The sequence below is a fragment of the Pseudophryne corroboree genome, chromosome 6 (genome assembly GCF_028390025.1).
Source record: "Pseudophryne corroboree isolate aPseCor3 chromosome 6, aPseCor3.hap2, whole genome shotgun sequence".
Taxonomy (NCBI): domain Eukaryota; kingdom Metazoa; phylum Chordata; class Amphibia; order Anura; family Myobatrachidae; genus Pseudophryne; species Pseudophryne corroboree.
The window spans coordinates 825,629,632-825,642,330 of NC_086449.1; the positions used below are offsets into that span (position 1 = coordinate 825,629,632).

At 52.0% G+C, this 12,699-nt stretch overlaps 1 protein-coding gene across 1 annotated transcript in view; it reads left to right on the forward strand.

Annotated features, from left to right (window-relative positions):
- ETV6 (ETS variant transcription factor 6) overlaps window positions 1-12,699 on the forward strand; it is a 63,381-nt gene that overhangs the window by 22,305 nt on the left and 28,377 nt on the right. The window contains exon 2 of the mRNA XM_063929258.1: window positions 2,258-2,393. Within this exon, the coding sequence (XP_063785328.1) occupies window positions 2,258-2,393 (136 nt within the window). The remainder of the gene's footprint in view (window positions 1-2,257; window positions 2,394-12,699) is intronic.

Sequence of the window (12,699 nt, forward strand, 5' to 3'; positions counted from 1 at the left end):
ATGTGAGGAGGATGAGAGATGTAGTATATGTAGGTGAGTGATGTGAGGGGACGAGAGATGTAGTATATGTAGGTGAGTGATGTGAGGAGGATGAGAGATGTAGTATATGTAGGTGAGACATGTAGTATATGTAGGTGAGTGATGTGAGGAGGATGAGATGTAGTATATGTAGGTGAGTGATGTGAGGAGGATGAGAGATGTAGTATATGTAGGTGAGTGATGTGAGGAGGATGAGAGATGTAGTATATGTAGGTGAGACATGTAGTATATGTAGGTGAGTGATGTGAGGAGGATGAGAGATGTAGTATATGTAGGTGAGTGATGTGAGGAGGATGAGAGATGTAGTATATGTAGGTGAGTGATGTGAGGAGGATGAGAGATGTAGTATATGTAGGTGAGTGATGTGAGGAGGATGAGAGATGTAGTATATGTAGGTGAGTGATGTGAGGAGGATGAGAGATGTAGTATATGTAGGTGAGTGATGTGAGGAGGATGAGAGATGTAGTATATGTAGGTGAGTGATGTGAGGAGGATGAGAGATGTAGTATATGTAGGTGAGTGATGTGAGGAGGATGAGAGATGTAGTATATGTAGGTGAGGACTGTTAGTATATGTAGGTGAGTGATGTGAGGAGGATGAGATGTAGTATATGTAGGTGAGTGATGTGAGGAGGATGAGAGATGTAGTATATGTAGGTGAGTGATGTGTGGAGGATGAGAGATGTAGTATATGTAGGTGAGACATGTAGTATATGTAGGTGAGTGATGTGAGGAGGATGAGAGATGTAGTATATGTAGGTGAGTGATGTGAGGAGGATGAGAGATGTAGTATATGTAGGTGAGTGATGTGAGGAGGATGAGACATGTAGTATATGTAGGTGAGTGATGTGAGGAGGATAAGAGATGTATATGTAGGTGAGTGATGTGAGGAGGATGAGATATGTAGTATATGTAGGTGAGTGATGTGTGGAGGATGAGAGATGTAGTATATGTAGGTGAGTGATGTGAGGAGGATGAGAGATGTAGTATATGTAGGTGAGTGATGTGAGGAGGATGAGACATGTAGTATATGTAGGTGAGTGATGTGAGGAGGATAAGAGATGTATATGTAGGTGAGTGATGTGAGGAGGATGAGATATGTAGTATATGTAGGTGAGTGATGTGTGGAGGATGAGAGATGTAGTATATGTAGGTGAGTGATGTGAGGAGGATGAGAGATGTATATGTAGATGAGTGATGTGAGGAGGATACGAGTGATGTAGGCAATACTCATTTCAGACCGCCTGAGGTGGGTCGCACATGGTAGTCTGACACGGGAGCTTCCAGGGTACGCCCCGCTGCCGGTGTCTTCAACTCGGCATACATGATCTCAAAGCGCCGCCCGTACAGACACAGTGAACGGTTAATGGGTCGCAGCTCCCGTTCACACCGCACATTGAGCCGGGTTGAACACGAGCTTTCCAGCCTATCACCTTTCAGACCGCACCTGAACACGGGTAATGCGCGCTCATGTGCCAATAACCTGTCTTCATAGGCGGCGGTGTGAAGGAGCCTGGTGCAGCATTGAGGAAAGCCTTGAGAGGAGACTTTGGAGCAAGACACCAGTTTCCTGCAGATTACAGTATCCATGATGGTGGGCAGGTGTTATTGGGGGTGATAACAGTTTGGGATTTGGGGTGTGATAGACAAGTACAGTTCTGTCTTTGTGTTATACTGTGGAGAGCTATATATCTGATTTCTGAGTGACGTTACCACACATAGGGTTCTATTTAATAAGCCTTGGGTGGAGATAAGGTGGACGGAGACACAGTGCCAACCAATCAGCTCCTTACTATCATTTACAGCCAATCAGCTCCTTACTATCATTTTCCAAACCCAGCCTGTAACATGGCAGTTAGGAGCTGATTGGCTTGTAACTTTCATCTCCGTCCACTTTCTCTCCATCCAAGGTTTAGTAAATAGACCCCCAGAAACTGTTATATATGGGACAATGCCCCTCTTACATTATAAGGCTCTGAGGAGATCCCTGGCCATATAAAGGTCAGGCGTCACCACGGAGATATCTAATACCTCTGTATAGATAATAGGAAGGGGGGGGGGGAATGGGGTGGGGGGGAGGGGGGGGGAATGGGGTGGGGGGAGGGGGGGGGGAATGGGGTGGGGGGGAGGGGGAGCCCCTGATAATACACAAGTGATGATATTGGAGATATAACCGTGCAGCACTTTATAGCTCTCTTCTTCTTTCTTACATGTTTCAGCAGGAGCAGATTTCATTCTCGCCCCCAGAGAGCCCGGGGCACAACTGCACCACACCGTCCCCCTCCCTGCTCCATGTCCCGGGGCCACGTCCTTACAAGATGGAAGAGGAGCCCGTCAGGCTGCCTGCACACCTGCGTGAGTACCTGTCACTGTGCTCCGCCTGCGGGAACATGGTGACGCTATAAAGCTCTGCTTTCTCTGCTGGTACTGTAACGTAGACCCCAGGCTGCTGGTGATTGTGACATTGTCCAAGGCTGTGCCCCCCGACCGTCTCTACTCCTGCCCCCCTATGTCTGCACACTTCCCACGCTTTTTATATACGCAAGGGCAGGAATAGGAAAGAGGACGTGAGGGTATATGGAGGTATACAGGCTGTGTGAGGATGTATGGAGGTATATGGCGGTGTGTGATGGTGTATGGAGGGATACTGGCTGTGTGGCGGTGTGTGATGGTGTATGGAGGTATACTGGATGTGTGGGGGGGTGTGAGGGTATATGGAGGTATACTGGCTGTGTGGGGGGGGGGGGGTGAGGGTGTATGGAGGTATACTGACTGTGTGGCTGTGTGTGATGGTGTATGGAGGTATACTGGCTGTGTGGCGGTGTGTGATGGTGTATGGAGGTATACTGGCTGTGTGGGGGGGTGTGAGGGTTTATGGAGGTATACTGGCTGTGTGGGGGGGGGGGGGTGATGGTATATGGAGGTATACTGGCTGTGTGGCGGTGTGTGATGGTGTATGGAGGTATACTGACTGTGTGGCTGTGTGTGATGGTGTATGGAGGTATACTGGCTGTGTGGGGGGTGTGAGGGTATATGGAGGTATACTGGCTGTGTGGGGGGGGTGATGGTATATGGAGGTATACTGGCTGTGTGGCGGTGTGTGATGGTGTATGGAGGTATACTGGCGGTGTGGTGGTGTGTGAGGGTGTATGGAGGTATACTGGATGTGTGGGGGTGTGTGAGGGTATATGGAGGTATACTGACTGTGTGGGGGTGTGTGATGGTGTATGGAGGGATACTGGCTGTGTAGGGGTGTGTGTGGGTGTATGGAGGTATACTGGCTGTGTGGTGGTGTGTGATGGTGTATGGAGGTATACTGGCTGTGTCGGGGTGTGTGATGGTGTATGGAGGGATACTGGCTGTGTAGGGGTGTGTGTGGGTGTATGGAGGTATACTGGCTGTGTGGTGGTGTGTGAGGGTGTATGGAGGTATACTGGATGTATGGCGGTGTGTGAGGGTGTATGGAGGTATACTGGCTGTGTGGCGGTGTGTGAGGGTGTATGCAGGTATACTGGCTGTGTGAGGGTGTATGGAGGTATACTGGCTGTGTGGCGGTGTGTGATGGTGTATGGAGGTATACTGGCTGTGTGTGAGGGTATATGGAGGTATACTGGCTGTGTCGGGGTGTGTGAGGGTATATGGAGGTATACTGGCTGTGTCGGGGTGTGTGATGGTGTATGGAGGTATACTGGCTGTGTGGCGGTGTGGGATGGTGTATGGAGGTATACTGGCTGTGTGGCGGTGTGTGATGGTGTATGGAGGTATACTGGCTGTGTGGCGGTGTGTGAGGGTGTATGGAGGTATACTGGCTGTGTCGGGGTGTGTGAGGGTATATGGAGGTATACTGGCTGTGTGGCGGTGTGTGATGGTGTATGGAGGTATACTGGCTGTGTGGCGGTGTGTGATGGTGTATGGAGGTACACTGGCTGTGTGGCGGTGTGTGATGGTGTATGGAGGTACACTGGCTGTGTGTGATGGTGTATGGAGGTATACTGGCTGTGTGGCGGTGTGTGAGGGTGTATGGAGGTATACTGGCTGTGTGGCGGTGTGTGATGGTATATGGAGGTATACTGGCTGTGTGGCGGTGTGTGATGGTGTATGGAGGTATACTGGCTGTGTGGCGGTGTGTGAGGGTGTATGGAGGTATACTGGTTGTGTCGGGGTGTGTGAGGGTATATGGAGGTATACTGGCTGTGTCGGGGTGTGTGATGGTGTATGGAGGTATACTGGCTGTGTGGCGGTGTGTGATGGTATATGGAGGTATACTGGCTGTGTGGCGGTGTGTGATGGTATATGGAGGTATACTGGCTGTGTGGCGGTGTGTGATGGTGTATGGAGGTATACTGGCTGTGTAGGGGGGTGTGATGGTGTATGGAGGTATACTGGCTGTGTGGCGGTGTGTGATGGTGTATGGAGGGATACTGGCTGTGTGGCGGTGTGTGATGGTGTATGGAGGTATACTGGCTGTGTGGCGGTGTGTGATGGTGTATGGAGGTACACTGGCTGTGTGTGATGGTGTATGGAGGTATACTGGCTGTGTGAGGGTGTATGGAGGTATACTGGCTGTGTGGCGGTGTGTGATGGTGTATGGAGGTATACTGGCTGTGTGGCGGTGTGTGAGGGTGTATGGAGGTATACTGGATGTATGGCGGTGTGTGAGGGTGTATGGAGGTATACTGGCTGTGTGGTGGTGTGTGATGGTGTATGGAGGTATACTGGCGGTGTGTGATGGTGTATGGAGGGATACTGGCTGTGTGGTGGTGTGTGATGGTGTATGGAGGTATACGGGCTGTGTGGGGGTGTATGGAGGGATACTGGATGTGTGGGGGTGTGTGAGGGTGTATGGAGGTATATGGCGGTGTGTGAGGGTATATGGAGAGATACTGGCTGTGTGGGGGTGTGTGAGGGTGTATGGAGGTATACTGGCTGTGTGGCGGTGTGTGAGGGTGTATGGAGGTATACTGGCTGTGGGGGGGGGGTGTGATGGTGTATGGAGGTATACTGGCTGTGTGGCGGTGTGTGAGGGTGTATGGAGGTATACTGGCTGTGTGGGGGGTGTGTGAGGGTGTATGGAGGTATACTGGCTGTGTGGGGGTGTGTGAGGGTGTATGGAGGTATACTGGCTGTGTGGGGGGGGGGGGGTGAGGGTGTATGGAGGTATACTGGCTGTGTGGGGGTGCGTGAGGGTGTATGGAGGTATACTGGCTGTGTGGGGGTGTGTGAGGGTGTAGGGAGGTATACTGGCGGTGTGTGAGGGTGTATGGAGGTATACTGGCTGTGTGGGGGTGTGTGATGGTGTATGGAGGTATACTGGCTGTGTAGGGGGGTGTGAGGGTGTATTGAGGTATACTGGATGTATGGCGGTGTGTGAGGGTATATGGAGGTATACTGGCTGTGTGGGGGTGTGTGATGGTGTATGGACGTATACTGGCTGTGTGGGGGGGGGGGGGGGTGAGGGTGTATGGAGGTATACTGGCGGTGTGTGATGGTGTATGGAGGTATACTGGATGTATGGTGGTGTGTGAGGGTATATGGAGGTATACTGGCTGTGTGGGGGTGTGTGAGGGTGTATGGAGGTATACTGGCTGTGTTGCGGTGTGTGAGGGTGTATGGAGGTATACTGGCTGTGTGGCGGTGTGTGAGGGTGTATGGAGGTATACTGGATGTATGGCGGTGTGTGAGGGTGTATGGAGGTATACTGGATGTATGGCGGTGTGTGAGGGTGTATGGAGGTATTCTGGATGTATGGCGGTGTGTGAGGGTGTATGGAGGTATACTGGCGGTGTGTGATGGTGTATGGAGGTATACTGGCTGTGTGGGGGTGTGTGAGGGTGTATGGAGGTATACTGGCGGTGTGTGATGGTGTATGGAGGGATACTGGTTGTGTGGGGGTGTGTGAGGGTGTATGGAGGTATTCTGGCTGTGTGGCGGTGTGTGATGGTGTATGGAGGTATACTGGCTGTGTGGGGGTGTGTGAGGGTGTATGGAGGTATACTGGCTGTGTGAGGGTGTATGGAGGTATACTGGCGGTGTGTGATGATGTATGGAGGGATACTGGTTGTGTGGGGGTGTGTGAGGGTGTATGGAGGTATTCTGGCTGTGTGGCGGTGTGTGATGGTGTATGGAGGTATACTGGCTGTGTGGGGGTGTGTGAGGGTGTATGGAGGGATACTGGTTGTGTGTGATGGTGTATGAAGGAATACTAGCTGTGTGGGGGGGGGGTGATGGTGTATGGAGGTATACGGGCTGTGTGGGGGGGTGTGATGGTGTATGGAGGTATACTGGCTGTGTGGCGGTGTGTGATGGTGTATGGAGGGATACTGGCTGTGTGGGGGGGTGTGATGGTGTATGGAGGTATACGGGCTGTGTGGGGGTGTGTGATGGTGTATGGAGGTATACTGGCTGTGTGGCGGTGTGTGATGGTGTATGGAGGTATACTGGCTGTGTGGGGGTGTGTGATGGTGTATGGAGGTATACTGGCTGTGTGGGGGTGTGTGATGGTGTATGGAGGGATACTGGCTGTGTGGGGGTGTGTGAGGGTGTATGGAGGTATACTGGATGTATGGCGGTGTGAGGATGTATGGAAGTATACTGTCTATGTCTGGGTGTGTGAGGGTGTATGGAGGGATACTGGCTGTGTGGGGGGGGTGTGAGGGTGTATGGAGTTATACTGGCGGTGTGTGAGGGTGTATGAAGGTATACTGGCTGTGTGGCAGTGTGTGATGGTGTATGGAGGTATACTGGCTGTGTGGCGGTGTGTGAGGGTGTATGAAGGTATACTGGCTGTGTGGCGGTGTGTGATGGTGTATGGAGGTATACTGGATGTATGGCGGTGTGTGATGGTATATGGAGGTATACTGGCTGTGTGGCGGTGTGTGAGGGTGTATGAAGGTATACTGGCTGTGTGGCGGTGTGTGATGGTGTATGGAGGTATACTGGCTGTAGCGGTGTGTGATGGTGTATGGAGGTATACTGGCTGTGTGGCGGTGTGTGATGGTGCATGGAGGTATACTGGCTGTGTGGCGGTGTGTGAGGGTATATGGAGGGATACTGGCTGTGTGGGGGTGTATGGAGGTATACTGGCTGTGTGGGGGGTGTGAGGGTGTATGGAGGTATACTGGATGTATGGCGGTGTGGGGGGGGGGGGGGGTGAGGGTGAGGGTGTATGGAGGTATACTGGATGTATGGCGGTGTGTGAGGGTGTATGGAGGTATACTGACTTTGTGGGGGGGGGGGGTCAGGGTGTATGGAGGTATACTGGCTGTGTGTGGGGGTGTGAGGGTATATGGAGGTATACTGGCTGTGTGGGGGGGGGGTGAGGGTGTATGGAGGTATACTGGCTGTGTGTGGGGGTGTGAGGGTATATGGAGGTATACTGGCTGTGTGTGGGGGTGTGAGGGTGTATGGAGGTATCCTGGATGTATGGTGGTGTGTGAGGGTGTATGGAGGTATACTGGCTGTGTGGGGGTGTGTGAGGGTATATGGAGGTATACTGGCTGTGTGGGGGTTGTGAGGGTGTATGGAGGTATCCTGGATGTATGGCGGTGTGTGAGGGTGTATGGAGGTATACTGGATGTATGGCGGTGTGTGAGGGTGTATGGAGGTATACTGGATGTATGGCGGTGTGTGAGGGTGTATGGAGGTATACTGGCTGTGTGGGGGGGTGTGGTGGTGTAGGGAGGTATACTGGATGTATGGAGGAATACTGGATGTATGGCGGTGTTTGAGGGTATATGGAGGTATACTGGCTGTGTGGGGGTGTGTGAGGTTATATGGAGGTATACTGGATGTATGGCGGTGTGTGAGGGTGTATGGAGGTATACTGGATGTATGGCGGTGTGAGGGTGTATGGAAGTATACTGGCTGTGGGGGGGTGTGGTGGTGTAGGGAGGTATACTGGATGTATGGCGGTGTGTGAGGGTGTATGGAGGTATACTGGCTGTGTGAGGGTGTATGGAGGTATACTGGCTGTGTGGGGGGGTGTGGTGGTGTAGGGAGGTATACTGGATGTGTGGGGGGGTGTGAGGGTGTATGGAGGTATACTGGCTGTGTGTGAGGGTATATGGAGGTATACTGGCTGTGTGGTGGTGTGTGAGGGTGTATGGAGGTATCCTGGATGTATGGCGGTGTGTGAGGGTGTATGGAGGTATACTGGATGTATGGCGGTGTGTGAGGGTGTATGGAGGTATACTGGCTGTGTGTGAGGGTGTATGGAGGTATACTGGCTGTGTGGGAGTGTGTGAGGGTGTATGGAGGTATACTGGCTGTGTGTAAGGGTGTATGGAGGTATACTGGCTGTGTGGCGGTGTGTGGGGGTGTATGGAGGTGTACTGGATGTATGGCGGTGTGTGAGGGTATATGGAGGTATACTGGATGTATGGCGGTGTGTGAGGGTGTATGGAGGTATACTGGCTGTGTGGTGGTGTGTGAGGGTGTATGAAGGTATCCTGGATGTATGGCGGTGTGTGAGGGTGTATGGAGGTATACTGGCTGTGTGGGGGGGTGTGAGGGTGTATGGAGGTATACTGGATGTATGGCGGTGTGTGAGGCTATATGGAGGTATACTGGCTGTGTGGTGGTGTGTGAGGTTATATGGAGGAATACTGGATGTATGGCGGTGTGTGAGGGTGTATGGAGGTATACTGGCTGTGTGGGGGGGGTGTGAGGGTGTATGGAGGTATACTGGATGTGTGGCGGTGTGTGAGGGTGTATGGAGGTATACTGGATGTATGGCGGTGTGTGAGGATGTATGGAGGTATACTGGATGTATGGCGGTGTGTGAGGGTATATGGAGGTATACTGGATGTATGGCGGTGTGTGAGGGTGTATGGAGGAATACTGGATGTATGGCGGTGTGTGGGGGGTGTATGGAGGTATACTGGCTGTGTGGGGGGTGTATGGAGGTATACTGGATGTGTGGGGGGGTGTGAGGGTATATGGAGGTATACTGGATGTATGGCGGTGTGTGAGGGTGTATGGAGGTATACTGGATGTATGGCGGTGTGTGAGGGTATATGGAGGTATACTGGATGTATGGCGGTGTGTGAGGGTGTATGGAGGTATACTGGATGTATGGCGGTGTGTGAGGGTATATGGAGGTATACTGGATGTATGGTGGTGTGTGAGGGTGTATGGAGGTATACTGGATGTATGGCGGTGTGTGAGGGTGTATGGAGGTATACTGGCTGTGTGGGGGGTATATGGAGGTATACTGGCTGTGGGGGTGTATGGAGGTATACTGGCTGTGTGGGGGGGGGGGGGTGAGGGTATATGGAGGTATACTGGATGTGTGGTGGTGTGTGAGGGTGTATGGAGGAATACTGGATGTTTGGCGGTGTGTGGGGGTGTATGGAGGTGTACTGGATGTATGGCGGTGTGTGGGGGTGTATGGAGGTGTACTGGATGTATGGCGGTGTGTGGGGGTGTATGGAGGTATACTGGATGTATGGCGGTGTGTGAGGGTATATGGAGGTATACTGGATATATGGCGGTGTGTGAGGGTGTATGGAGGTATACTGGATGTATGGCGGTGTGTGAGGGTGTATGGAGGTGTACTGGATGTATGGCGGTGTGTGAGGTTGTATGGAGGTGTACTGGATGTATGGCGGTGTGTGAGGGTGTATGGAGGTATACTGGATGTATGGCGGTGTGTGATGGTGTATGGAGGTATACTGGATGTATGGCGGTGTGTGAGGGTGTATGGAGGTATACTGGATGTATGGCGGTGTGTGAGGGTGTATGGAGGTATACTGGATGTATGGCGGTGTGTGGGGGTGTATGGAGGTGTACTGGATGTATGGCGGTGTGGGGGTGTATGGAGGTGTACTGGATGTATGGCGGTGTGTGAGGGTATATGGAGGTATACTAGATGTATGGCGGTGTGTGAGGGTGTATGGAGGTATACTGGATGTATGGTGGTGTGTGAGGGTGTATGGAGGTATACTGGATGTATGGCGGTGTGTGAGGGTGTATGGAGGTATACTGGATGTATGGCGGTGTGTGAGGGTGTATGGAGGAATACTGGATGTATGGCGGTGTGTGAGGGTATATGTAGGTATACTGGATGTATGGCTGTGTGTGAGGGTGTATGGAGGTATTCTGGATGTATGGCGGTGTGTGAGGGTGTATGGAGGTATACTGGCGGTGTGTGAGGGTGTATGGAGGTATACTGGCTGTGTGGGGGTGTGTGAGGGTGTATGGAGGAATACTGGATGTATGGCGGTGTGTGAGGGTATATGGAGGTATACTGGATGTATGGCGGTGTGTGAGGGTATATGGAGGTATACTGGCTGTGTGGGGGGTGTGAGGGTGTATGTAGGAATACTGGATGTATGGCGGTGTGTGAGGGTGTATGTAGGTATACTGGATGGGATGTATGGCGGTGTGTGAGGGTGTATGGAGGTATACTGGCGGGGTGTGAGGGTGTATGGAGGTATACTGGCTGTGGGGGGTGTGAGGGTGTATGTAGGAATACTGGATGTATGGCGGTATGTGAGGGTGTATGGAGGAATACTGGATGTATGGCGGTGTGTGAGGGTATATGGAGGTATCCTGGATGTATGGCGGTGTGTGAGGGTGTATGTAGGTATGCTGGATGTATGGCGGTGTGTGAGGGTGTATGGAGGTATTCTGAATGTATGGCGGTGTGTGAGGGTGTATGGAGGTATACTGGCGGTGTGTGAGGGTGTATGGAGGTATACTGGCTGTGTGGGGGGTGTGAGGGTGTATGGAGGTATACTGGATGTATGGCGGTGTGTGAGGGTGTATGGAGGTATACTGGATGTATGGCGGTGTGTGAGGGTGTATGGAGGTATACTGGATGTATGGCGGAGTGTGAGGGTGTATGGAGGTATTCTGGATGTATGGCGGTGTGTGAGGGTGTATGGAGGTATACTGGATGTAAGGCGGTGTGTGAGGGTGTATGGAGGTATACTGGATGTATGGCGGTGTGTGAGGGTGTATGGAGGTATACTAGATGTATGGTGGTGTGTGAGGGTGTATGGAGGTATACTGGATGTATGGTGGTGTGTGAGGGTGTATGGAGGTATACTGGATGTATGGCAGTGTGTGAGGGTGTATGGAGGTATTCTGGATGTATGGCGGTGTGTGAGGGTGTATGGAGGTATTCTGGATGTATGGCGGTGTTTGAGGGTGTATGGAGGTATACTGGATGTATGGCGGTGTGTGAGGGTGTATGGAGGTATACTAGATGTATGGTGGTGTGTGAGGGTGTATGGAGGTATACTAGATGTATGGTGGTGTGTGAGGGTGTATGGAGGTATTCTGGATGTATGGCGGTGTGTGAGGGTGTATGTAGGTATACTGGATGGGATGTATGGCGGTGTGTGAGGGTGTATGGAGGTATACTGGCGGGGTGTGAGGGTGTATGGAGGTATACTGGCTGTGTGGGGGGTGTGAGGGTGTATGTAGGAATACTGGATGTATGGCGGTATGTGAGGGTGTATGGAGGTATTCTGGATGTATGGCGGTGTGTGAGGGTGTATGGAGGTATACTGGATGTATGGTGGTGTATGGAGGTATACTGGATGTATGGCGGTGTGTGAGGGTGTATGGAGGTATTCTGGATGTATGGCGGTGTGTGAGGGTGTATGGAGGTATACTGGATGTATGGCGGTGTGTGAGGGTGTATGGAGGTATACTGGATGTATGGCGGTGTGTGAGGGTGTATGGAGTTATACTGGATGTATGGCGGTGTGTGAGGGTGTATGGAGGTATACTGGCTGTGTGGGTGTGTGTGAGGGTATATGGAGGTATACTTGATGTATGTGGGTCTGTGAGGGTGTAGGGAGGGATTCTGGTTACACATGGCATGATATTGGGTCAGTTGCTTGACGTTGCGGCCCGTCGGCGTGCCCTGCGTTATGAACGGGGCATCACCTGGCAGACCTGGACACTGATGTTCTTCCCTGGACAGTGTGTACGCACAGAGGACCTGGTGTTTTGCAGGCGGATTCTGATCACTGACCCCGCACAAAGTGATACCACTGACACAATTGTTTACTTATAGATATTCTAATGTTATGATCTGCTGTACATCCCACACGTAGAGATAGCTGCAAGACCCCGCCTACTGCGATCACGAGTGTGTGTGCGTGTGTGGGCGCCGAAACCGTCTAAGTGTTCAGATCCGACTGCAGGCGCCTCTGGCACAAAAACCGTCGCTTCACATTGGCAGCAATCCACGTATAGCGCCGGGTACACTGTCTGTGCATGTCTTCCTTCCTGTAGAATCCCCCCCCTAGCCCCCTGCGCAGTCATACACAAAGCATCCAGCAGTTGTATCCGGAACATCTTCACAGCTGAGATCGCGCGGAGGGGAATTCTCCAGTGACAGATATTGCGCAATTTCATGGGAAATCTCTTTACTACTTTGTTGCTGGAGGGAACTGAAGTTCCCCGTCGTTTATTAACCCTTCAAGGAGGATCCGTGCAAAACTCCTAAGTTACAGCGCCTGCGGCCTGTGCGCCAGCTGCTCCCTGAGACAGACAGAGGTGTGTCCGGCAATAGGGAACACCCCATTACTTGTTGCACTTGTACTGATAAATGCAGCATTATTATTTAAATGAAAGAAATAAAAACTTTGAGGTGCACCCAGGTTTCCGCCAGAGCGTACGCCTTCACGGCGCAGTTTGGCAGCAT